The sequence below is a fragment of the Nyctereutes procyonoides genome, unplaced genomic scaffold (genome assembly GCF_905146905.1).
Source record: "Nyctereutes procyonoides isolate TBG_1078 unplaced genomic scaffold, NYPRO_anot_genome, whole genome shotgun sequence".
Taxonomy (NCBI): Eukaryota; Metazoa; Chordata; class Mammalia; order Carnivora; family Canidae; genus Nyctereutes; species Nyctereutes procyonoides.
This window is the reverse complement of record NW_026575126.1, coordinates 76,133,016-76,160,104: the sequence shown is the minus strand read 5'-3', so window position 1 is coordinate 76,160,104 and position 27,089 is coordinate 76,133,016. Positions and strand designations below refer to the sequence as shown.

The 27,089-nt window shown below is 43.1% G+C and overlaps 1 protein-coding gene across 1 annotated transcript in view; it reads right to left on the bottom strand.

Annotated features, from left to right (window-relative positions):
• GALNT17 (polypeptide N-acetylgalactosaminyltransferase 17) overlaps positions 1–27,089 on the bottom strand; it is a 437,005-nt gene that overhangs the window by 11,596 nt on the left and 398,320 nt on the right. The window contains exons 7-9 of the mRNA XM_055340858.1: positions 26,226–26,411; positions 23,702–23,839; positions 17,025–17,120 (exon numbers count right to left, since the gene is read on the bottom strand). Coding sequence (XP_055196833.1) covers positions 17,025–17,120; positions 23,702–23,839; positions 26,226–26,411 — 420 coding nt within the window. The remainder of the gene's footprint in view (positions 1–17,024; positions 17,121–23,701; positions 23,840–26,225; positions 26,412–27,089) is intronic.

Genomic DNA, 27,089 nt, shown 5'->3' with positions numbered 1-27,089 from the left:
TCATTTTTATATAGCATAAAGAGTAAGAAAGTATCTTGCAAAAAGCAAGTACTCTATAAATGCCTTTTGAATTGAATGGGATTATTCTAGGTTTGGCTGCTGGGCCCAAGAGGAGAAATGAATGTCATTATCCACAACCCTAATGCATTAGGAAAACATAACAAAACAAAACAAAAAGACAACAACCTCTGAACTCAAATACAATTAATTCTCATTTAGCAGAAAAGAAGAATTTTCTATTTGAGATGATCTAAGAAGCACACACAACTATTAACCCACATTTGACAGCCCTGAGGGAAAACTAAAACATGCAGGTTATAGCCAAATAAACAAAACTCAGCCAAATGATTGTGGAATGAATCTGGAACACAGAAAAATCCATCAAATTGTCAATAAAAACATAGTTTGCAATTGCTTTCATATTAAGTGTCTTTCTCATCACTTCAGAATCAGGCTTGGTCAGTGTGAAAGCCACTGCTAAATGAAAAAAGTGCATTTTACCGAGCTTCTACTCAGGACCCAGAGAGATGGGGTTCCATTGATTTGAATCTGCTTTGGGGTGAATCTATTTGTTTGCTGCTTGGCTGAAGGAGTGGTTTCTAGTGACAAACAAATAGACTTTGTCTATTGTGCCCATGTCACTGTCCAGGGCATGCCTGGATCCCAAATTGAATACAGAGAAAAAAAATGTTTCCAATTGTATCTCAAAGGGGACACATAGTGCCCTTTTTCCATAAAAGGGGCTGCCTGGGACCAGGGGAATCTTCCGGGGAAACGGAAATGTGTATTTTGATTGGGGAGGGAGATCTGTAGGCATGTACTCTGTCAAAACTTATCATATTGTACACCTAAATAGATGCCATTTGTTGTACTGGCCTTATACTTTAATAAAGTTGATTTAAAATTGCATCTCCACTGCCAGTGGAGGTGGGGGGATGGCAGGGTCTGGTCCACATAACTTTGTGGAGAGGGCTTGGAGGCCTCTTGGAGAGGGGCCCTTGGAGTGCGGGCAGCACCAGGATGAGGGTCAGAAGAGCCAAATGGGAGAGAGTGGTGAGCAGGATAGCCTCCTTCCAATTCCTGGGGGTCAGGAGCAAATTCCTAGGTATGCCTCCAAAGCTCATCTTGACTGCTGAGAGGAGCGAAGCTTCTATTATTTTAATAAATAGATACATTTCTTTCTCATCTCCACATGTAAAATAGGAAGGTAGGATAGTATCGGGTATAGCATGGAAATGCTGGCAAATATTTGGCTCCCTTTTTAGCTAGATTTTTTTTTTTGCTAGATCTTAATTAAATCTGTCTCACCTTCTCATTTTTGCCAGTTGAAACAGTGTTCCTGGCTTTGTGCTGTGTCATCGGAGAGGCAGTCTATGATACGATTAAAGACTTGGACTCTGGAGCCTGTTTAAGAAATGCAAACCCTGCCACTTAATGGTTTTATGACCCTGGGCCAGTTAAGCCTTATGGGACTCTATTTCCTCATTTTCAAACTGGGGATAATTTTACAATTTACTTCATAGGGTAGTTATGGAATTCAATATATAAGTGAGAAGAGGACATGGCACATAGTAAGCCCTGTGTGTTTGTTATTCCTATTTTCCCTGACCTCATCCACCAGTTGAGAACTGGGCCTTGTTTCTAATTCACCATACTTCCTTTCTTCCCACCGGGGCTCCCCTGTGGCTGTATGTGGCCAGCAATCCCCGGCCGCAGCTCCTTCCCAGCACTGAGCCACTTCAGGCTTCCCGTTCTCTGCCAGAGCCATTTGTCCAAGGTCAAGCATACTTGAATACTGCCGGGCCCATTGGGTTCTCTTGGGCTGGGTCTGTGGGTAACTTTTATTGGACCCCTGATCCAGGGAAGGCTGGGTGGGCCCCTGCTACACTCCTGCCCTTTCCTCCCCCAACTTTAACTTCATTTCCCTGGTTTGGTCCAGACCTTATGTGCCCTTGCCTGGAGTAGGCCTGATTCCTGGGGGAATCGGACCTTGGATGGGACCCTTGGAACTCCACTTTGTGTCTCTGAGGCAGCCCTGCATTCCACTGATGCCCCCGAGTCCCAAGGTCTCACGGCCTCTCATCTTGGACTCATTATCCTTCCTTCTCACTTCTGCGGCAGAGGAGAGAAGAACTCTGCCTGTTGTCTGCTTCTGGTAAATCCAAGGCACACCACGGGCCAGAAGCCAGCCTTGATCAGCCTCAACCACTCAGGAGCTCAGAGTCTCAGAGGAGGAGTTAGATGTGAGCCTGGTGTTGGTGTTCGTGCGTGACTGTAGGCGTGAAGATCTTCTGAAATGGCCCCAACCTGTGAGTGTCAGTTCCAGGTTTCTAACATTACAGAAGAGCCATTCTACCCCAAGCCTTATTCTGGGTATGTTCATTGATGTAATTTATCCAACGATAATGACCCTACTACAAAAGTCAGGGCACTTGCCCTTTGTACCTTCCACTAGAAAGACTAAATTTTCTTCTCTTGATTCTAGAAGCCAAAACTCCTGTTGGCACAGTGGTGGCACCTTCCTCCTCATTTTGTGCACCTCTCCAATTAGATTGGTTCCAGTCATGCTGCCCATCTCCACCCTCTCACCTGAGCACACAAGCATATCCTGAAGTTTGTGCCAGACTGTGTCCACCCTGGACTCAGACCCTGGCCACAACGTGGGTCTGCTCAAAGCATCCAGTGCCTTCCTTGCCAGGGGCTAGTACTCCATTTGTGCAGTCTCCTTTCGACATTAAACATTCATAGATTGCCCCCTGTGCTACAGCCTCCTCAATCAGAGACAGCATTTCCCTGGATTCCCTGGAAGAACTCTCTTCCCTAGAATTCAGGGCCTTCAGGGAAGCCTGGGTGGCTCAGTGGTTTTGTGCTGCCTTCAGCCCAGGGCCTGATCCTGGAGACCTGGGATCGAGTCCCACGTCGGGCTCCCTGCATGGAGCCTGCTTCTCCCTCTGCCTGTGTCTCTGCCTCTCTGTGTCTCTCATGAATAAATAAATAAAAATCTTAAAAAAAAAAGAATTTAGGGCCTTCAGCATTGCAAGCTGTGCTAGGGATTATGATTCTCAGGAGGGTAAACCCTGGCTGGCAGGTCAGTCGATTTCTGTTTGTGATGGATTCACAGATTTCCCACAGAAAAAAGAAACAAGGTCTAAGTTTCTGCTCCTATATACCATAATTTGACCGAGGGAAAATTCAGTGTTGGTACAGTCATGCTCAAATGAAGACGGTAGGAAGTCTACTTCCTGAGCATTAATCCTCAGTGATTTTTAGAATTTCCACTAGTATTTTAGAAATGTAAGTAGCTCCTTTCTGTTTAGTCTTCATTCCCTTTCATTCTGCCCTAAGTGTACTTCCAGCTCAGACCCCTCTGTACCTCCTGACCTGGTCTCACCTTCCCTCAATCCGGAGAGTTCTCTTGACCAGGTCTGCATGTCCTCACCTCCCTTTCTCCCTGCATCCACTCCCATCTGGCTTCCTTCCGTGCCCCATAGAGAATCCTTTTGCCTACGTTTGTTACTGTATCTAACCTGCAGTGTAGGGTAGCTTGCTGGACCTCTGGGTGTCACACTGGGGTCTGTCCCTGGTCTCTCCCTTGGCACACACCCCAGAGCTCCATCTGCCTCTGCCACTCAGTCCTCAGCACTTGTTTGGAATGCTCAGCTGTCTGGAGGACATCACCGTGGGGGGTCCCAAGGCCCATCCCTCACCCCGAGCTCGCAATGCCCCAAACTGAACTCCTATCATCCTCCCCCGAAACCTGTGTCTCCAATCTCAGCAATGACATCACCATCTATCCTTGGTTTAGCCAGAGACTTGAGTATCATTTCCACCTCCCTCATCCCTTCCCTTGACCTCCCGAACAATAATTCCAGCCAACTAGCCCTCTTAAAACACTGAAAAAAAACCTTTTTATGTCAGTCATTTTAGATTTACAAAAAGTTGCAAATACAATTGAGCGAGTTCCTGTATACGTGGCACCCAGCTTATCCTAAAGTTAGTATCATATATCATCATAGTATAATTACCAAATCTAAGGAATTAACATTGATACTAATCTAGCGACCCGACAAATTTTGTGGGTTTTCCAACTATATTTTCTCCTCCAGGATCCCATACTGCATTCTCTTTTTTTTTTAATTTTATTTATTCATGAGAGACACAGAGAGACAGAGAGAGGCAGAGATACAGGCAGAAGGAGAAGCAGGCTCCATGCAGGGAGTTTGATGCAGGACTCGATCCTGGGTCTCCAGGGTCACGCCTTGGGCTGAAGGTGGTGCTAAACCGCTGAGCCACCTGGGCTGCCCCCATACTGCATTCCATTGTCCTGTCTCCTTAATCTTCTATCTGGGACAGCTCCTTAGTCTTTCATTGTTTTTAATGACCTTGACACTTTTGGAGAGTACCGGGGAATTATTTTGTAGACCATCCCTCAATTTAGGTTTGTCTGGTGTTTTCTCATGATTAAGATTAAAGTTATAGTTGTACATTCTTAGCAAGAAAAACCACAGAAGTGATGCTGTGGTCTTTTTGGGGCATCAGATCAGGGGTACATGATGTCTCATTACTGGTAATGTTAACCTTGAACATTTGGTTAAGGTGGTGCCTTTGGGCTTCTCAACCGTCAACTTACTGTCTTCACTTTAAAAAGGGAGATACTTGAAAACCAGGAAAATATATTACTTTTCATCATATTTTCATCAACTAATTTTAGCATCCATTGCTAGTTCTGGACTTCAGCAGCTGCCTAGCAGTGATTTTCATTTCCCACATGCCTTCTACATTTACCAAGTGGACTTCTACTGAGGGAATAGCTGTCCTTCTCTCTCCATTTATTTATTTATGTCAGTATGGACTCACGGAATTGAAAAAAATTATATGACAATCCAATAGTATCGCTGTTTATTTTATTGCTCAAATAGTTCCAGTTTTGGACATTAGGAACTCCTTCAGGGTGGCTTCCGTGTTCTATTGAGAAGACACCTCTTTTTAAAAGAACTTCTTTTTATTCTGACACTGCAAGGTTTCCCAGGTTTAATCACTATTTTTCCTACTCCATTGCTGGGATCATCCAAAATCTGGGTGCCAGATGTGTTCAGTGCTACTGGGTTTTATTGCTTCTAGGCTGTCTCAGAGCTAGGAAATATATGTACGTACATGCCGACTCATACACATATTTGTTTTCCTTTCTACATTTTCTACAAATTTATTTCTACATCTTTATTTATATATGTTATATGTATGTATATTTATATATTTTTATATAAACCTATGAAATAAATTCATCCTGATCCCTCACATTGCAATCCAACTTCCACTCATTCCAGCCATGCCTCTCCTTATTTACAGCCACTCTCCAACAGTAAGAGGCCTGGTTCCCCAAATCCATACTTTATGTACTACTTGCTCAATCCTAGTATATACACACAGTAATTTCAGAATTGTTAATCCAGACTTCTGTGGAAAACAAGCTTACTTACTAGAATGCATTACTGGTAATGGTTCTTTTCTTCTAGAATCCAGTTCAAAATTGTCCAAAGTGTTCCAAAGTTACTAAGTGCTGTTCTTCCTCCATCAATCAGTGTTGTTATATTTGTTTAGTTAGGTTAATTTTTTTTTTTACTGTTTGCATACGATTGTGGGTCATCTTTCCCACATTCTAGTTGAATTTATTATTCTTTCTCAGACATTTGAAACACCACCATTCCAAGAGTCCAAGCTTGACATAAAGGTGCATTGAGAGACAAGTGTCACTCCCCTTTTATTCCTTTTATCTGCCCCTATTTCCACATTCCATCCATCCCATTCTCACCCACCTCTAGTAGGAACCAATCTCATTAGTTTCTGATTTATCCTTCTTGAATTGCTTGTACAGATGAGCAGATCCAAGTATTTATTATTGAATGACCATTTGTGTTAAATAAAGGTTGCAGACTATGAATCTTTTGTACTTTGCCTTTTTCACCTAGCAATATGTGAAAATCACTCTGTACCAGTACATAGATTGACCATGTTATTTTGTATAGCTGAATGCTACTCCACCGCATGGATATAGCTCAGCTCATTTAGCCACTCTCTCAGGAAGAGGCATTAAACTAGGTTCTAATATTTTGCAATTGCAAATAATGCTGTAATGCATACAATTTTCAGATTGCTGGAAATCGGAGTAGACTTCTGGAGGTGGATCACCGGGTCAAAAAGTAACCATATTGTAAGCTTTGTTAAGTATTGCCAAACTCTTCTACAAAAAATGATATTAATTTGCATTTCTACCAACAATCTATGAGATTGGCTATTTCTTCAGAACCTTGACAACAGAGTATATTGTCAAATATTTTAATTTTTGCAAATATGATGGATGAGGAATGGCTTCTCAGTGTTATTCTGCTTTGAATTTCCCCAATTATGAATGAGTTTGAACAGTTTTGAAATTTATTTAGGAGCCATTTATATCTTTTTTGGCAACTTGTTTGCTTGTGTCTCTTTCCTATTTTCCTATCAGATTTTTAGTCCTTTTTCCCTCAATTTTTGAGAATCTTTTTTTAAAGATTTTTATTTATTCATGAGAGATGCAGAGAGAGAGGGAGAGACATAGGCAGAGAGAGAAGCAGGCTCCCTGTTGGGACCCCGATGTGGGACTCAATCTCAGGACCCTGGGATCACACCCTGAGTCGAAGGCAGATGCCCAACCACTGAGCCACTAGGTGCCCTTAAGAATCTTATAAATAGCAGGAAAATCATCCTTAGTGGGATACGTTACAAATATTTTCTCCGTGTTTGTCAGTAGTCTTTGACATGTTTATGGTATTATATTGCCATGTAAGTTTTAAAAAATTTTAATGTAGTCAAATACATCAATCTATTATTGATTTTGAGTTAGAAAGCCCTCTCCTAGATCAGAGTTAAAGTAGAATTCACCCAGTATTTTTCTGGTATGTGCATAGTTTCATCTTTCACAGATAGATTCTTAATTCATTTGGAATTTAAGCTCGTGTATAGTGTCAAATATGGGTCTAATTTGGGACAAATTAGCCCTGGGTGGCTCAGAAGTTAAGTGTTTGCCTTTGACTCACTTGACAGGATAAGCACTGGGTGTTACATTATGTTGGCAAATCAAACTTCAATAAGTAAGTACGTAAGTAAATAAATAAATAAATATATAAATAAATATACATAACATGGCAAAAACAACAACAAAAAAGTATGGGTGTATGGGTCTAATTTTATCCCTAATCATATTCAAAATTTGTCTACTTCTTAGTATTCCTCATTGTCACTACTCAAGTTTGGGTGATTAACTTTTGACAAGATAATCATACTAGTGTCATAACTGAAGTTTTTGCCTCTTAGCTTAAGACCCATCTAATCTATTCCCCAAACTGCAATCCCAAGTGATTCCTTCCTAAATGTAAATCAGACTGTATGTACCCCAACTTTATATTTTGAAAGGCTTTCAATATTTCAGGGGCTCCCTGTGGGGGCTGGTGTAAAGTCCAAGCTCCTTAATAGTCTTATAAGGCTGTACATTATCTGCCTCCTGCCTATTGATCTGGCCTCACATTTGGTCACTCACCACCTCCTGTTCTGTGTTCCAAACTCCTTAGGCTTGGAGACTTCATTTCCTCGTCTTTAAAATGGGAATGATAGAAGGCTTCTCAGAAACAATGAAATTTTTTTGACAAAATATTGTGGAATTCCAGGGAGAAGATATCTATGATTCAGATATTTTGATGTTTTATAAAGGAGGCAATTAACAAAGGCATATAAGAATGAAACAGTAGCATAAGACTTCAGTAGATTATATATATATCCTAAAATACGGTGATCTGTCCATCAGGAAAATCATAGCTATATTTAGTGTATTGGCTTGGTCTGAAGATTAAATAAATTAGAAAAATTTGGTCACGAGATGCATAATATTCATCATTAAGATGAAGTCTAAAGAAATTTATTTGATGAGTTAAAAAAAATCAGTGGTTGGACTCAACCAATCACCAGCCTATCTTATACAATAACTAATCTTAACTAACTATGAATTCCTAGATGGTAGGAGCCTCCATGTCTCACCTATATTTTCAAGTAACTTGTTTTCCAGGTAACATTTCCTTAAAGAACTGAACCAGGCTGGAAGACAAGCTGAATGATGGAAAGTTCATGTGTTCCAGAACCAGAGAACTGGAAGGAACCTTGGATATTACTTGTCCAATAAAGACTGGAAATCCCTTGCAAGTTCTCTGAGGGCTTGAGATGCTCAAATGCCTAGAGGTATTCAAGTTTTCACTGCTATTCATTATTGGCTTTTTTATAGCCTCAAGAAGTAGAATCTTGTAGAAGTAGAACCTAATTGAATCTTTCTTGGAAAACTAAAGCTTTCCCAAGGTCCCACAGTCAGCACCACAGGCATCATTTCTATAGGACATGTGCCACGGACTTTGTTTAAGGACTTTGCATTGATGAGCTTATTTAACTGGCACAGTATCTCTATGAGGCACACACTATCATTCTATTTACATCACAGAGAAGGAAAGTAAAGTACAAGGAGCTTCATTGTTTTGCCCAAGGTCACAGCTAGTGAGCAGGGGAGCTGAGTTGTGTCGCATTTATGAGTCAGCCACACACAGGAAGGTCCCTCTGAACATCAGCATGGAAGAATTAATTCTGGTGCAGGATGTATGTGGCATGTCATTTCCTGATTTCCAGTCTCACTAAGATGCAGGGACCAGAGACCTTCCTTTAGCCATGCGTGGCTCTGGTTAGCTCATGGTCCACTTTAGCAGTATATTAGGAACCTCATCCCCAACAGAGAAAGCCATAAGTATCTGGAATGCTAGGATGAGCCTTTAGCTGACCACACATCCTCCTAGGTTGATATCTCCTGTCATGTTCATGGCCAAACCAACTATTTAAGTAGGGAATATGGAACCCAGACTGAGGAGAACCCATGTCTTTGTGCACATGGCCTTCCTGCAAGGCTTCTTAATAATTCACCTTCAACATTTGGCTGGTTGGCATTTAAATTTCCATAAAGGGGTCATAGACTCAGGCCCCGCAGGCATTTCATGGATGAACCTAGTCTTTTGCGAACAGCATCAAGCAGTCAACATGATTGATAGGAGTTCCTTGAATGCAGGCCCCTCCCTGGACACTCAGCCCCTGTAGCTGCAGGAAAATTCTAGGAGGCCATGCAGTGCAGAACTCTCAGGAAGGGGGCTGGCGATGAAAACACCCCATCACAGAGCAATCTGAAGAAGTCCTTCACACCTTTCTGGAACCAATCTCGGGGAATACATGGCACCCTTGGTGGTCCTCATGTGGGTGGAATTCCAGCATGTTGTCTTAAACCTGGCATTTTACACAACCCTACCGTCTAGGCCAGGCAGGTGGTACAATGAGAACGGTCTAGGACGTTCTGCTACGTTCAGTCTTCCTCTGGCCTTCTCAGATGGGAACCCAGCCCTCTGAGGCCCAGGCCTGAACTCCAATAACCCTAAACATTTTAGGGCCCCTGCTTTGATCTGCCCTGAATTCTGACTGGCCATGTTCTCAGACCCTCTCTATTTTAAACAAGCAAAGCCTTTGCAAACAACCCCTCTACAGACACAGCTGTGCCAAAGAAACACTGAAATGCTCTGAGCTAAATGGTCAGGGGGTGAGGTGATTCTAATGTTTTTCTCTTGCTCTGCTGTACCTGGTAGTGCTAAGGCACTAAATACCTTTTCACCAACAGGTTTCACTGTCCCTGTCTTGTCCTTCAGAAGCAGCGATGTTATTAATTCAGTGATTTGAAAACAACCTAAGAAATAAAAATACTTCTTTGAAAAAAATAAAGGCTGGAAGCATGCCTCAGAAATGATAATGGTTGTTTTAGGGTGGCAGGATTATGGATGATTTAATTTTTTTCTCAAACTCATCTACAATGCTGTTGCATCTTTAGTAGAAAAGAGAAAGATTAGCTAGCAGTGACTTTCTTTGAATTTAACAGCTCTGGGTAAGGTAGAAAGGTTCCTTTGATAATGTGGTCACCATCCCACTATTCAGTCTGAGTTCCTTATTTCAAACCTAACATTGACACAAAATCTGCCTGGACCACTTCTCATGTCTAGAGAAAAAAAAAATCCACCAAACTTATTTCTCAGGAGACATAAAGTTTCTAAAACTCTCTACTGGAAAACAATTTATGACTATGATTCTGATTTTCTGGAAAAAATAGTTCATCAATTCCTCCTGGTAAGATAGCAATAATACAGTAATTCCTCCTTAACCTGGAGTCCTCCTTAAGCATGATCAAATACATGTGCTTTTTACTCCTGAATGCCATTTAGGAAATTGGGCATTCCTATTCCCTGCATGTGGACCATGAGACCTACTTGTTAGAGATAATTAGAAAGAATGAACTGGGGATTGGAAATAAAACAGGGAAGCAAAGCAGATGGCAGAGCAAGAGGCTCGGGGCCCCTGAAGCTTCAGGAAAGTCTCGAGAAGTGGAAAAGCAGTAACCGTGCTCTCCATGCTCTCCATGGAGGTCTGCAGAGAAGGTGAGCACCAGGGATGCTCACAAAAGCTGTGGGGAGGAGGACCCGGGAGGCGGGAACTCACAACCTGGAAATAATTAAATCAGAAGCATTCTGAATGTTTTGAGAGAAGATGAGTCAGAGAAACAAAAAAAGGTGCTTAATATTCCTGCTATCTGCAAGGAGGCAAAATGAATTTATAAGCATTGCACTGGAATGCAGGGGGAGGGTTTAAAAAAAAACACCCTGCATAGGAGACAGGAGATGGAAATGAGCAGTACAGAGCCTCCGCCGGGTCGCAGAGGTGTCCAACAGCACCAGCGCTTTCTCGCCCACCTCTCGTCTTCTCTTGCGTCTCTGCAGGTTTCCCTAACATAGAAAGGACCTGCCCTTCCTCCTCCAACCTATTCATCCACAAGGTCTAAAGCTCCCCTGCTTTGACTTCATGCTGCTCTCTAGGAATTGAAAAGGATTCCTAGATCTGCTTCTTACCAAAGGCAGAAGGCCGGTCCCCAGAATCACAGGCCTGTTTTTGGGGGTAAAGCAATCTTTCCTTGGGTGTTAACTCCAACGTGTTCTCAATGGCTCCATCCCTTGAGCCCCTACAGCTCCATGACTTTGTGTGGAAGCCCAGAGGCGGCTGGATGCCATTAACTTCTGCGTTTTCTGAGTGCCTTCCACATGCTAATAGCTATGGGAGCCCTGTCACTCCAGTGGGGCACCAGCGCCTTATTGGCACAATGCATCATCGTGACAAGGTATTTGGATGATGTATCACTTAAAAGATGAAGCCATCAAAGAATAAGTCCAAGATCAGATTAAACTTAATTACAGGATAAAAGAATTCTCATCTGTCATGCTGTTGATGAATTAACTGAGGGTAAGGGATGTGAGCTTCTCCAAAGAGAAGGTAGAGGAAGAATAAAATGTCTTGACAAGGACCAACAGAAGAGAGACCTCTGTTATCTCCCTGGAGCCCAGTGAAACACAAAGGTCCTTGGGACAGAGCCTGACACCCCTGTCCATGACATGCACCTCCAGGAACGTCCCACCACAGCTGGGGGCTGTTTCCCACAGCGCCCCTTCAGTTCCCCAGGACCGCCTACCCGACCCTGTGCTGCCAAGGCCAGTCCCCGGCTCGGGCTGCTGAGAAGCCGGGGTCCTTGGCTCAGGACCAACCTACGTCAGGAGTGCTGCTGACTACGAGGTTCCACAACCACTCCCAATTAAGTTGGGCCTCAAATTTGGGGGCAGAGGGAGGGATTAACTATGAAGGGGCTCAAGGGAATTTTGGAGGACAGCAGAACCTCTCAACATCTTGATTGTGGTGGGGGGACTTGATGGTATGTGTTTGATGAAACTTGCAAAACTATATTAACAAGAATGAATTCTCCTTAAAAATGAAAAAAAAACCCTATTATGTAAAAGCTGAAATAATATCATAAATTTAAAAAAGAATTAGACTAGGGGTGCGTAGGTGGCTCAGTTGGTTAATAAGCCTCTGTCTTCAGCTCAGGTCATGATCCCGGGGTCCTAGGATTGAGCCCCATGTTACGCTCCTTGCTCAGGGGAGAGTCTGCTTCTCCCTCCCCCTTCCTTCCCCACTGGTGTTCTCTCTTGCTCTCAAAAAAGTAAAATCTTAAGAAAAAACAAAAAGGAATTAGGTTGGGACAGGAAGCATAGCCTGGGGCAGACACAGAATCTGATCACTACCTGTAAGTCTAACATATAGCCTTGTCCATAAGAGATGCTCAACAGATGGTACTGATTGAAAAAGGAAAATACTTGGAGATGACAACAGGTAGATCCCCAGACCCCATCTTCGGTAGGTCTGGGGTTGGTTGACTCAGGGGTCAATCAGCATTTGTCACACATTACTGGTGGCTCACAGTCCTGTGGACCACACCTAAGGTACTGGTTGGAGAGTCCTGGCCCCTCATCCTGGCATCCAGAGCTCTCAACCCTGCACCACTTGCCTTAGCCCACTGTGTCACTGTCCCTTCAATATACCATACACTGCCACCCCCACGACCTCCACGCCTTGCTGTTACCTCTTGCCTGGCATTGTCTCCATGCTTGCTTCAAATCCTCCCACTGTGCTTTGCTGTGGCCAGCAGACCTGTCGGGGCCCAAAGGAAGAAGACCCAACCCGCTCCCCAGAATGCATCAATGTCACAGCTGAGAATTCACCACCAAGAATCAGAGGACTTTCAGTTCAAAGGTGTCGTGGCCCTATCTGAATCTCAGTTTTCTCATTAACAGTATTAGGGGAGGGCCACTACCCACTTGATAGGATTAAACATGTTACTTAAAACAGAAAGGGGTTTATTTTTGTTCCCTGTTTCAACCCCGCATGGCTCTGGCCCACAGTGCTCAGTGCTCACAGTCTGAGGCCTGCTGCACACTGTTGGGACCTTGGCAATAGCTCAGCCACAGAGCCAAGAGAGTTATTGGGGGTTAGGAGGATACTGCATTCACCCTTGGACCCCTGGGGGCAGCACCGCCCACCCTTGCTCTCATCTTGACCTTTGCCCTCAAAGGCAATCAGCAGCAGTGGCTGGGGAAGGTTGATGGGTTGACCAGGTGGACAGGGAGAGACAGCAGGAAGGGGCTGGAAGACAAGGCCAATCTCATGTTTGATCATCATTGCAGAGCCACCGTGGCTGCTCCAGCTCAGAGACCCACCTGACCTGGGCCCGGGTCAGTGGCTTGGAGCAGGTGGGGGAGCCGAGGCTCTCCTGAGACCACACCCCCGTTCTACATGGGTTCAAGCTGGCATCAAAGGCTGTTGCTGCATCTTTGACTTCCTATTTTTAAATAAAACTTAGGCTCAAAAAAGAAAAAGGTACTCGTCTAACCCAGATTAGTAACAAGACGAGCAAGCCTGGTCGCCAGCTCACCCATAGACACTTGCGAGCCAGCAGGCTCTCCGAGTCGGAACCTCTTCCACTTTGTTGACAAACACATGTTGCAAGATTGGAAATTACCGTCCTTGGTGCTTATTTTATCTCTGTTTAATTGCTGTTTGATAATAAATTACAACACAGAGTCCATTAATTAAGCTAACAATGTCCGCGGAACACCAATTCCTTCTTCTGGGAGTTGCCCTGTTCCAGGAGCTTTGATTCAGAAGCTGTCTGCCCACAGCACTTTGCGAGGTGGTTTTAAAAGATGCCAAGGCACGTGATCAGCAGGGAACCCACTCGCAGTGCGGAGGGAGCGGCTCTGGAAGGAGGGGGAGGAAAGCTTGGTGAGCCAGGGTTGGGGGCGGCCTGGCAGCAGGAGAGCAGTACGAAGGGTGTCTTCTTAATCCAGTACAGGTGGTCAAACACCACTAGACTTATTTCCAAAAACCAGCTGATGGGAAGCAACCATGGGCCACTCATAGGTATTCATCCGAGATGTGCGGGCAGCGATGAGCAGCCTACTTCGGTTTGCCAGTTCGTAAGCAACTAAATGGCAGGAGTGTTCATTTGGAAAAGCTCTGCATGCGGGTGGAACCGGTGCACGATCAACTCTAGCCATTTCCCACCAGAGGCACCGGTATTATGCTGTGTAAGCCACCGAGGAGAGGGGAGCTCGCTGGCTGGCTCCGGAGTGGGCAGGGGGCTAACCAGTGGCCATCTGCAGCCCGGGAGATGGGCCACCTGGGCGTTCCTGCCTGACCTGTCTAGCAGGTGAATGGTGGGACTCTGAGGCAGGAGACACAAGAGGAAGGGAGGCTCTGGACAGAAGGGTGAGGAAGGTCAAGTTCACAGGGGTCTGTCCTAGAGCTGGGAGCATCACAAGGGCATTAGATTTGTTCTGAGTGGCCAGGGCAGAAGGAGAGGGCCCTGGGGGAGGTGGTCACAGGGCCACAGAAGGCAGATGGAAGCACCTCAATATCCTTGGGTTCAGCTAAGAACTTCCCGGGTGGCTTAGAAAGCCTTCCCTGGACTCACCTAGGTACAAAGCCACTGCTTGAGCCATATGGGGGAAGCCCTCATATATCCAGGAGACGTTTATTAGACCACATTTACTCCTTTTCCCATTCCCAGAGGTGGGCTTCACAGGCCAGTTTCTGATTATGCAGATATCCAAATGCGAGAGAGCCTATCACCCCACAGTTAGGAGGCACTTAGTCCAAATGTAACCTATTCGGAAGACTGGATGGAGAAACCTGGGAGTGAGTGTTCTTCTAACAGCCACTCCTCACATCTCCCCGAACAACGGTCACATACGGGAATATGGCTCTGAAGCGGACGTCTCCAAGGTGTAGTATCCAGGCTCCTGCTGCCCTCCTGGCACCATACTACCCTGTCCCCATGTCCCCTCCCAGCCAGCTCCCCCCACACCAGTTGGGCTGGATTGCCAGCTTGTCATCTGGCCTATCCCAAGATGTAGACTTCTAAATGTCTGCCTTGACCACCCCCCGTAAGCCACGGCTCCCCACCTCCATTTCCCAGGTCACCGGGGCTTCCAGGGTCCTTGTCACCCCCAGACTCTGTGATGGAAAAGCTGGAGAGTCAGCAGGGGCACAAGGCCGGGTGTTTCCATTGCATCCACCCCTCTCTGAACTCCTCCAGGAGTTTAAGCCCAATCCGAGCACATCATCCCATCCCCGGTGGTATTCTACTGACCCTGAGGCAAGTCCCAAACTTCTCAGGGCAGCATCACTGCTTTGTCTGGGAACTTGCTGGAAATGCAACATCTCAGCTCCCACCAGGCCCCCTGCCTCAAAAGCTCTGGGGGTGGGGCCCAGAAGCATGCCCTATCAGGCCGTGGGAGATCTATCTCTCCATCCCCTTCGGCTTCCTCTTCCCTCCTTCCCTCCCCACCCCCCTTCTGTGCCCCGGCCCCCTGGGCCACCCTGCTCTTTCCACACTCACTATGCTGTAGCTTTCCCTGCCTCTTTCCTTGTCTCTTCCCTCAAGTGCAAACCATCTGAGAACAGGGGCTATATCTTATCCACTGCCACATACACTTGTGTCTGGCATCTGCAGTAAGTGATCAAGAAATAACTCACTGAGTGAATGAATCCATGAATAGAGACACTCCCTGGATTCGTTAGTCCCTATTGCCTTTAGGGTCAATGCCCCACTTCCCCGTGGAGGCCCATCAGGAAGTGAACCAGGTCTAGGCTTCCCAGTCTTTCTCTTGCTCCCCATGGGCACTTTTAGCCAACTGTGGGTGGTAGGGCTCAGTAAATCATCTTGAGGTGCATGGGTTGGGCTTGAATTTAAAGCACTTTGGTCATGCTGGAGGGCCTGGATTCTAATCTCCTTTGCTCACAGGCATTTGCTTCTCTGTGCCTCAGTTTCCCTATGCTGCCTGTCTACCTCCCAGAAGGGCTGCAGGGACCAAAGGACTCAGGATTTGACCCTTCCCATTATCTGTCTTCAGAAGACCTGTCATACACTGAGGGAGGCTGAGAGTCACTCTCAGAATCATCTGCTGTGATAGTAGAAAGAATACAGTTCTCTTCTTAGGTACTGGCTTAATGGGAAGCAAAAGTACCACAAGTGGGTAAAGCGCATGAGCCTTTAGGAGGGCATGTGTGAGTGTATATGCATGACTGGTGAGTGTGAATTGGATGTGTGTGTTCACAGAAATGAGCAAGACCAAGGGAGCTTAGAGGGCATTTTGTCCAATGTCTTCCTTTTACAGACGAACAGACTGAGACCCAGAGTGAGAACTGTGAGTCTGATTTAGCATCACCTGTCTGGTGCTCCTCTGGGAATGAATTACGAATATCTTCCCCATCTGTCACCAGTCTTTTATTACTATTAGTTGACATAAAAAAATGTTTTCAATTTTTTATGAATGTCAAGTCTAATGACATTTTTTGGATATATTTTCTCCCAATCTGAGAGAATTTCTGCTAAGCTCTTTACGAGTGCACACACACGCACACAAACCTTGGGTTAGCATGAAATTGCCAAAGAAAATTCATTCACTGGGCTGTATTTTTAAAACTTTGTTGGTTGGTCATTTTCCCTTTTTGAATTATCTTGTGTGCTTTTCTGAGATACCGGAGAACACATGTGTTCTCTGAAATGTTACAGCAATCATACTCCTCCTTCAGAGTCAGCAGTTGGCTCTTGTATCAACGCTTACAGACCTGGTCATACTTACCACCCACCTGCTGGTGGCCTTTCAGGATGAACAAATCAAGCATGTTCTCATGAGGAAATCTGCTATTTCTCTGAAGTTGTAGGCAGGCATATTTGGTTCTAATTACAATGTAAGTACATGTAGTATATAGCACCTATTTGCAAATGACTCCACAATTTATTCACTTTCTCTCTTCAGTGTGAAATGTGCCCATTGCTCCTCTTAACATCTGTGCTGAGGCAAACACTCATGAATATTTCCCTAAGTGCCATGTGGAACAACTGGAAAGCCCCTCACCTTCTCCTTAAAATTTCAGAACACATAATAGCTACAGATAGGGGACAACAGACATTATGGGAAGTCCCACAAATCCTTGGGGGACCTGGTGATTTGACTCCCTTCTGGTCAGAAATGGGCTCCTACCTGGGGTCCCCAGCCATGGCACGGGTACAGTATTGCTGTGTGGTTCTCCAGCGGCCCTTGGTCCAAGCAGACGTCTTTTGCCTTGTTGTTTCGAAGCTGCAGGAATAAGCAAAACATCACCTGTCAGAGCTCATGTGGCAGAATTTCTGCCCAGCCCTTGTTGCCCAGGCCTTGGCTCCAACTTCTCAAGGTAAAGGCCGCATGACCCCTCCCCAAGTAAGGACCAAGGCCCAAATCTGTGAGGTTATCATTTTAGCAAGAAAAACCAAGTCACGGCGTGGGCACCAGCCCTCTGTCTGGGGCACCTCTCGCCCTTGCTTACACACAGCTCCTCCATCCCCAGTACAAAAGAGGAGCTCAGGGAACGTTGGGACGTAGGAATACTAGTCACCCACTGGTTATCCAAAGCGGACCTTTTGCTTTTGTGTGACCAGACTGTGTCTAGGTTCAGAAAACGGAGCAGAGTTTTTATGCTGTTTTTTTTTAAAGATTACAAAAATAATACCATCTTATTGAGATATCTTGACAAATGTAGAAGAAAGTGACACTTGTTCACAATCCTTTCTGACAATCAGTTAATTTTTCCCAATTTTGAGACAATTTAGTTTTGTTCAATTTTGTTATTTTTTTAATATTTTATTTATTTATTCATGAGAGACACAGAGACAGAGGGAGAGAGGCAGAGGGAGAAGCAGGCTCCATGCAGGGAGCCCGAGGTGGGACTCAATCCCCGGTCTCCAGGATCAGGCCCTAGGATGAAGGTGGTACTAAACTTCTGATCCACCTGGGCTACCCAGTTTTGTTCAATTTTGACAGTAGTGAGAAACTTTGCACATAAAGCTTTGTTCTCATTACAGGTTTTCTTATGAACATGATCTGAGAACTCAGATAACAGGAGCAAAAGGTATGGATCCCTTATTGTCCTTAAAATATGCTGTCTGATGCCTTTCTGGAAGCTTTGACCTAATTTCTATTCTGATCCACAAGATCTGTAAATACTTAAGAGTCTTGAATTTCACCATTCAAAAATATTTTGTTAGTCGAAGTGTACAAACTCCCAAAGCTAGATTCTGGGGAATCTAACATGCAGCATGGTGATTATAGCCAATATTAAGTACATGAAAATTGCTAAGTGGAGAGATCATCTTAAATGTTCTTAGCATTAAAAAAAAGGTATGGTAATTTTAGGATGTAATGGAGGTATTAGCTAACTGTATAGCAGTGATCATTTTGCAGTATGGAAGTGTATCAAACTAACACGTTAGACACCTTAAGTTTATAGAATGTTATATGTCAGTTATCTCTCAGTAAAGCTGGAGAAGAAAGCAAAAGAACACTGCTCAGAAGAAAAACTCTAACAGAGTTAGAGTGGGGTATTGTTTTAAACCCAAGTTACCAAAAATCTGTACAGAGGAGTAGAAGCAATGAATCAGACGTGTTGCACAAACTGTCCCAAGCAAGTGATCTCCAAAGAATTGCAAAGCCACCTTAGGAGCCCCACACCATATTTTAGTTCTCTCTTAGATACTTTGAGGAACCGCTCATTGTCAATGCTCTCAATTATGAAAAGGATAAATTATATGGAAAAACCTAGACACCTTCTTGGTCAAAAAATAATTCAGAAGAGTTAAAATGTTGAAAACAATTAAATCTTAGAAATACCTCTACCAATGTACTTTTTATGTCTCCACAAGAGCAACATGATAAAATGTGCCTAATGAAGTCTAATGAAGCTTTCAAAAAAAAGTATAAGATAAAAATTACAGGTAATAAAAAATATTGTGTTGAGAGATGAAGAAAGACATCTTGCTCTTATGAATTTACAATTAATAGTAAATTGGAATGTTTCATGTTTAGCAATTATTTCCCTTTTTGAGAATTATCTGTTTATCTCTCCATTGGGATCTCAAGTGGTTTTATTGCAGATTTATAAGAGCTCTTTATATATTAAGGATATTTTTATGGCATATTTGTTCCATATAATGATTTCAGAATGTTAGCATTTAAATTTTGTTTTTAATGTTTATACAAATAAATCTATTATTCAGGAACTTAATAACTATTTATGAAGGACCTGCTATGTGCCTGGGACTGTGCTAAGTTTAGTGAATGTAAAGATAAACAAAACCGTCTTTGCCCCGAAACAATTCATAGTCTGCAGAGATAGACAAAGGAAGAGATAGTGCAATACTGAGTTTTGGCAGGCAGCAAGGAGAACATTCTCACTCCATCTGAGGGTTCAGATATGAAGATGAGGCACTTGTGAGCCAAGGGTCAGTGGAAGTATCGCTAGAAATGTTGTAGTTTTTACCCAGGCAGTAGCTACTTAGGTTTTTGTTTTATATTATTATGTTACACCTGTATGCTTAATGCATATCGTATGTGCATTGTATTCCATATTAATAATGGTAAAAGAAAAAAAGATGAGTAAAACCAAACTAGAGGCAGAGGCACTTTAGGCCACAAGGACAACAGGAGCCAATCACAGAAGTTTCAGCAGAAGCCTTGGTGGTGAATGTTTTTTTGTGCAGTTGCTTTTACAGGTAGGAAAGCAATTATCTCAAACATGGAAGAGTCAGTACATAAAGTATCCACAGGTCTTTCTTTAAAAATTATTTTAAGACATACTGGCTAATGGAGGTAAATAAACATTTAAAAATCAAGGAAAATGAAAGCCAGATAATCCAGTTAAGAAATGGGTAGAAAACACTAATAGACATTTTTCTAAAGAAGACACCCAAATGCTAATAGACACATGAGAAGATGAGCAACTTCACTTCTCACTCTTCATCAGGAAATTCACCACTCTTCATCAAAACCGCAATGAAATATCACCTTGCACCCATCAGAATGGCTAAAATTAATAACAAAAGAACCAAAAAGTGTTAGCAAGGATGTGAAGAAAAGGAAACACTTCTACACTGTTGATGGGAATGCAAACTGATATAGCCACTGTGAAAAACAGTATGGAGTTTCCTCAGAAAGTTAAAAATAGAGCCACCCTATGACCCAACAATTGCACCATTAGGTATTTACCCAAAGATACAAAAATACAGATTCTAAGGGTTACATGCACCCCCATGTTTATAGCAACATTATAAACAATATCATATTTGGGAATTGGTATCTGGAATAAGTTTTGTTTTACCTTTGTATTTTCTATAGAGTGTATGCATTGAATTTATTACTTAAAAGAAATAGATTTGCAAAAACAAAAGTCTCCCCTTCTCCAAAAATCAGACTGCAATCTCCATGTTGACTCCATGACCACACCACTGTTCAGCTCCAGAGACATTATTTACACTGTGCTTCATGTGAATGGCAGGCCCCAGAGCTGTGCAGTGTACAGCCTGTGGAACTGTGCCCTTGCCATCTTCTGAAATTTCCCCATTTTTATTATTTGGTTGTTTTTTTGTTTGTTTTTAAAATATTTTATTTATTCATTAGAGACACACACACGCAGAGAGAGAGAGAGAGAGAGCGAGAAGCAGAGACACAGGCAGAGAGAGAGGCAGGCTCCATGCAGGGAGCCTGATGTGGGACTCAATCCCGGGACTCCAGGATCACGCCCTGGGTTGAAGGCAGGTGCTAAACCGCTGAGCCACCCAGGGATCCCCTACTCTTTGTTTTTTAATACTGTTTTTCTCCTAATCATAATATTATCACATAAACATCAGCAAAAAATGGGAAAACATGACAAAGTACCCCTACAAAGACTGCCTGTCTCACTATTTGGAGGTAACTACAGTCATCATCACCATTTCCCCATTGCTATTTTCCCACTTGATTTCAATCTAAAATAGCAGCCAACTCAATTTTATAATTCTGACTTTTTTTTAAGAGAGGAGAGAGAGAGAGAGAGAGAGAGAGAGAGAGAGAGAGAGAGAGAGAATCCATGTGCTCAAGCAGGCAGGGAGGGGGCAGAGGGAGAGGGAGAGTGAGAATATCAGGCAGATTCCATGCCTAGTGTGGAGCCCAAAGCAGGGCTCGATCTCACAACCCTGAGATGACGACCTGAGTGGAAATCAAGAGTTAGACGCTCAACTGACTGAACGCCCCAGGTGTCCCCTTGACCTTTTCTTCTGAAGAATTATATCAACATTTTTTTCATGTCCTTAAATTTTTGTATACACCTTTTAAAATGGCTGCAAGATATTTCAAACCAGGAAAATGGTATATTTAACTAAACTTCAAATTAGATTAAACATTTTTGGTCCAAAAAAAAGTCACTGAGATGAATAATTACTCTCAAATCTTTGTCCTCATTTCAAATTATTTGCTTCGGATAAGAGTGGAGATGAAAGTGTGACTATCATTAAGCCTTTTAATACATGTGGTTCAAATTGCTTTTTACAAAGCTTGTTTCAATTTACACTCTCACCAGAGGATTTGCGGCTTTTCATATAACCAAGATCTTGCTGGCAGAGGTCCAAACTATGTTCCAAAAATGAATTTTTGTTTATTTGGTAGAAGCAAAGAAGCTACCTCAATGTATTTTAAAATGTATTTTAATTTCTTTGATGATGAAATCCATGAAAATTTTTCATGTGTTTTCCAACCATTTGTATTTTTCTCTTCTACTTGATTTTTCTTTGGGGATGTTTTATTTTCTTATTTAAATTAATTATTAAAATTTAAAACCATTCACAGAGCTCATTATATATTAATTATAGTATCCATTATAATCTATACTATTTATGGTATATATACTTCTACTTTGGCATACTGTTTCTCTATTCAGTTGATATATAGGTTATTTTAATATTTATAAGCTCAGATCCATTATCCATTTCCTTTGCATTTTCTTCCAGGGTTTTCATTCTTAGAAAGCTCTGGCCCTTTCAGAGATCAGATGCACATGCATTTCCGTATGGTTCTGTTACAGTTTCTTTTCTTGCATTTAACGCTATAGTTCATCCGAAATACACTTCAGGATATGTAAGAATCTAAACTGTTTTCTTTTCCAAAGAGCTAGGCAATTCACCCAATTGTCTTACGAATAATCCATTCACTGCTTGTTGTTTCTTGAGGACTCCTTTTGTTTGATCTTACTTTGATAATCAAAAAACCCCAAAACCATGCTTTTGTTTGGAAGAAGAAAAGATAAGGCAGTTTGGACCTGTTAGCAGTTACAGCCGGGTTCCAGATACTGTCCTAAATCTTCCCTACAGCCCTGTGCCATGGATTCAGTCTTAATAGGCCCCTAATCATTATATAGACTGCCCCTACAAGACACATGCTTCCCATCCCAGATTCCAGCTCAGGATGGACACCTCACCCACACCCTGATGGTTTAACCTGGAGCTGATTTACTTCCTATAAAAGGCATCAGGCATAAAGTAGGAAAATATACATTTATAGAAAAAGGAAACACTCTAAGTCAAAGAGAGCCTTCTTAGCTTCCAGCTGGTTGTCACAGAGCAGCTGCAAACAGTTGGTCAAGTCCAAATGCTGGAACTAGCGGGGTATCTCCACTGGATCCGGTGCATCTGGCTGCCTGTGCCCTAACCTGACTCTGTGCCATCGATTCCTCGTCCAAACATACAACTCAAGGAAGCAACAAGGCTTATATACAAGCATGTTCTCAGCAGTGGTGCTTGCGATATTTTAAAAATGGAAACAGCATAAATGTCTATATTTTCAAGTAAAATACAGCATACACAAAGGTATCATAATAGTTACTATAATGCTGCAGAAACGACATCATATAGTTATTATTAATGCTGCAGAAATGACATAGGAAAATACTCTTCATATAACATTTCAAATTATTACACCTGTGGATACCATGGCTTTAGTAATACATAGATACAGAAGTGTTTATAAAAAGAACACATATGTGTGTATATTAAAATATATTTATTTATATTTGTATTATTTATAATACACCTACACAGAGAGTGAAGACCATATATCAAAATGTACGTACTATCTATGAAATTGGAATGCCTACATTCAAGGCTGGCTTCATAGCTTATAGGTTGAGACCTTAGGTAATTTATTTAATTCATCTAAGTTTTAACTTCTTTATCAACAAAATGGAAATAATACTTCTACCTCATAAAGAGAGAGTAGAATGATTTCATACATGAAAAGCACTTAGAATGGTGCCCGGCACATCCTAAGTATTGACTGCTATTATTATTACTAAAATGCATATTTATTTGTAATATGATATAATACAATAATATTTGTAACAAGAGAAAAGTTAATGTGTTCTAATGTTTAGAGAGGCAATGTGTCATCTCATCATAGACAATTTAAGAGCATCTCCCCTTTTGTTGGTGGCAAGTGGCTCTGGCCCCCAGCACTAAGTGATGGACAGCTCCAGTCATTGCCTGTCTTTCTAGCCAACTTCCTGTTCAATGTCTCACTTACAGGTCCCAGGGACCTCAAAATCAAAATGTCCCAAACAGAACTGACCATGCATGCCACATCCCTAGGAAAACAGGCCACCAGAGACTTTGGTCCACGCCTCCACTGTAACATTTATTGCGTTGTCCCCCCCACCAGTTGGTGACAGTCTTGCAGTCAGGTCCTATACCTCCAAAAACCACTCTTGAATGAATGAGTGAGTGAGTGAATGAATGACTCTGTTCTCTATTTTTCCCCATCAAAGCAGTCACCCGGCCTACTGTAAAGCTATCCAAGCTGAGAGCATGTATAGTCTTAATTACCTCCCCGTATGCAATGGTGTTATTGTATCTTCTCATTTCTGGGTAAACGTGGTCCAGGTACCACTGGAAATTCTTACACTTTAAACTTTTCCTTAAGGCTCTTCTTTCGGAGACATCACCTATGTCAATTCCTGGATTCTGAAAGAGGAGGGAAGCAAGGGGCATTAGTGACTGGGGAGCTCTGGCCAGAGGAGAGGACGAGCAGCCTTTGAAGAAACTATCAGAGAGAAACCCCAAGTCCTGCATGCTTGCCGGTTTATAGGGACTCACTTGATCAGAGCCCCAGCTAGACCACTATCCCCTCAGAGCAGATCACAGCCCCCAAAGTCAACCATCCTTATCACTGTGCGAAAGGGAGCCCGGGACATACTGATGTTGACAACCTCTGTTCCCAGCTCTGTCTCTCCTGCATATCCTCAGCAACTCTCAGAGCCAATTATTAGTGGAATTATTTGATTAAGACAAGGAAATAAATGCCTATAACCACCTCCTGTCTTTCTTCTCCATACATGTATGATTTCTCCCTTTGTTGGCGCTTTGTGGAGTTCATTATACACAGAAGTGAAAATAATTTTCCATCGCAAAGCTTGTAATGATGTTCTAATGAATAATTCACTCAGCTTTTACAGAAATGAACCTGTAATGGGCTGCTGTGTGCTGACAGGGGAAAATAAAGTAGCTGAAATATGACTCCACAGACTCCGCCACAAGATGGCCGCGGCTGGGAGGCACCGGATGCTGTCTGTGCCATGGCGGGCAGCCAGGCAGAGTTCACGCTATTTCATCAAGATTTCTTCTTTCAACAGCCAAACGGTGATTTTAAAGGAAAATCTTCTTCAATGTAAGACTTTAAAATTCAATGGCAAAGCTGGACAGTGACATTTTAACTCCTGGTTCTAACGTGGTTGGCATAATGGAAGAGAACGGTCAATTTTCCAAAAGCACGGAGGGTACCACTGGCATTAGGGACGGGAGGTTGTGTGGAAAAAGCGCGGGGACAGAGCCAGCAGCCTTGAACTCTTAGGAATGAGTAATACAGCCAGGAGGTCACAACTCCCCGCCCACAAGGAGGAATCAGTACCGATTGCGCTGATGTCCACAGAGCTGTGGGGCGAGTCGAATCCGGGTGTGAGTTCACATCCCTGCCCTGCCATGTGTTATGGGTAGGACCTTAAGCTAGTCACGTTTAACCTCTCAGAGCTTCAGTTTGCCCATCTGTAAAATGGACATCAGAACAGGTCCATGTCAAGCTAGCATTTATTGATCTCTTAATAGTTGCTATGCTCTGTCCTCAGTGTTAACAATCCCAGTTTTACAGATGATGAAACTGAGGCTGAAAGTTCCTATGTCATGAGGTTGTTATGGGGACTAAATGAGATATTGCAAATAAGGAACTCACCAAGGGTCATGGACATAGTAAGTGTTCAGCAAGTGTTACTTATGTATATATAAATAATCGTGTGTAAAATCACTTCTGGCTCAAGAGCTATAAAGTGCTATACAGCCATAAGGGCACTATCAATGCTTTAGAACATTATTTCAATAACAACAAGATAAAAATTCTTCATTTTTATCCTCTTTATGTATAATTCATGCACATACTCAACTGCATTTCTGCTGCTCTGAGCTCCAGCCTCCTGAAACATAGGGGCTGCCAATTCTCAGTGGGAACAACTCCAGCCGACTCAGGGCACGGCTGAGATACCTACAGGTACTCTGACTGAAGAAATAAACCCAACTATGGGTCAGGGTGTTGGTCACCCCACTGTGCTATATACCTAAGTATATATAATGAGTATTTTAGCACTAGGACTTAACCTGAGTATGCTAGTACTTAGATTGGGTATTTTAATACTTACTACTGATACAAATACTTTGGATTCTCCTGATCATCCTAGGAAGGAGGACTTGATATTATTGCTATTTTTAGGTGAGGAACATAAGGGACAGAGGCAATAAATGGATTTGTTCAAAACTGCAGAACTAGTAAGTGGCAGAGCAGAGGGTCCAACCAAGCTAGTGCACAGCCACTATGTAATGCTCTTACGGGGCTTCAGTAATACAGGAGTTTTCTTAGGTTATACTCTGGACAGAGTATAAAGGAGATTTGAAGAGTCAGATAATAAATAATAGGGGCATATGTCATGGGGCAGCTGGAGGTCCAGGGGAGGGTACAAGGTCAGAGCAAATGACGGAGCTTGTACCAAAACCCTTGGTCGAGAGTCTCCTGCATACAAGGCTGGCCCAGCAGTAGGGCATCTGGATTATTGTAACATGACTGGGACTAATACAAGATCCTTCTACTCTTTGTAAATGGATTTCAAGATTTCTATTGTACCAGTTCCCATGTGAAGGAGGGGTTATAGCACCTGGAGGTCTGTGAATCCCCCTCCAAATGCTCTTATAATTTTGCAGGTGTAAGTATCTGTCTGGGGAGCAACCATCAACTGATTAAAGGGACCAGTGACCCATCACACATAGGATCACTGGTCCAGGGGGACGGGGAAGGGCTGCTGTGCCCTACCTCCAGTGGCAGGTTCCACGCTATGTACACATGAGACTTGTAATCATCCATCCAGACCTCGGCAACCCGGAGAGCATTCCTCTTGGTGTAGAAGCCAATGTTGCTGTTGTAGGGCTTCTTCTTCCGCTCGATGTGGGCCACTCGTGAGCAAGGCAGAACCTCCATGCTGCCCCCGCAGAGCCACACCTGAAGGCACAAGGACTGTATCAGACCAACAGAGAAACTCCTAGAGGCCAGTGTCCCTCCCCAAGGCCCAAAGGCAATATGGTCAGGAAACCTAGCATGAATGAGAAATACATTTTACTGTATTTCAGGGTTGGTCTGTTACTGCACTGTAGACTAACCTAACCTAACCAAAATGTGTCAAAAAAGGCTTGGGGGTGTTTTTACAGATACAATAATTTAGAATATTTTAATGTCCTAAGTTTACTAGTTTACTAGAGCTGTGGGTAACAGAGGCCCCTAAACCTAAGATGCCCCCTGGTGATGCATGGGTTTTCTTAAGTTCTCAGTAGTGAACAATTGGCACCTGTGGAGGTTTTCTTTCCCGCTTGGCTAAAGCTATGCCTTGCAGCCCTAGATGGAAAATTCAAACTGGAAAACAAACCATCTTTATTCACATCAGCACAAAGTGTACAAGGGTGTACTTATGCACTGTTAATATGCTCTATTTCAGAGTCCCAAGAGCACAGATGTCCAGCCTCCTGGAAGCATTTGCCCCAGTGTTATCATGTAAAGGCATCACTTGTGATTGCTGGAATATTCAGGTGGAAGGCTACAATGGCAGTTGCCTTTGAGGGATGCAAAAGCCCAGGGAAGTGACACTTGCCATTCTCTGCATGGGCATGGCAGGCATCCAGGCTC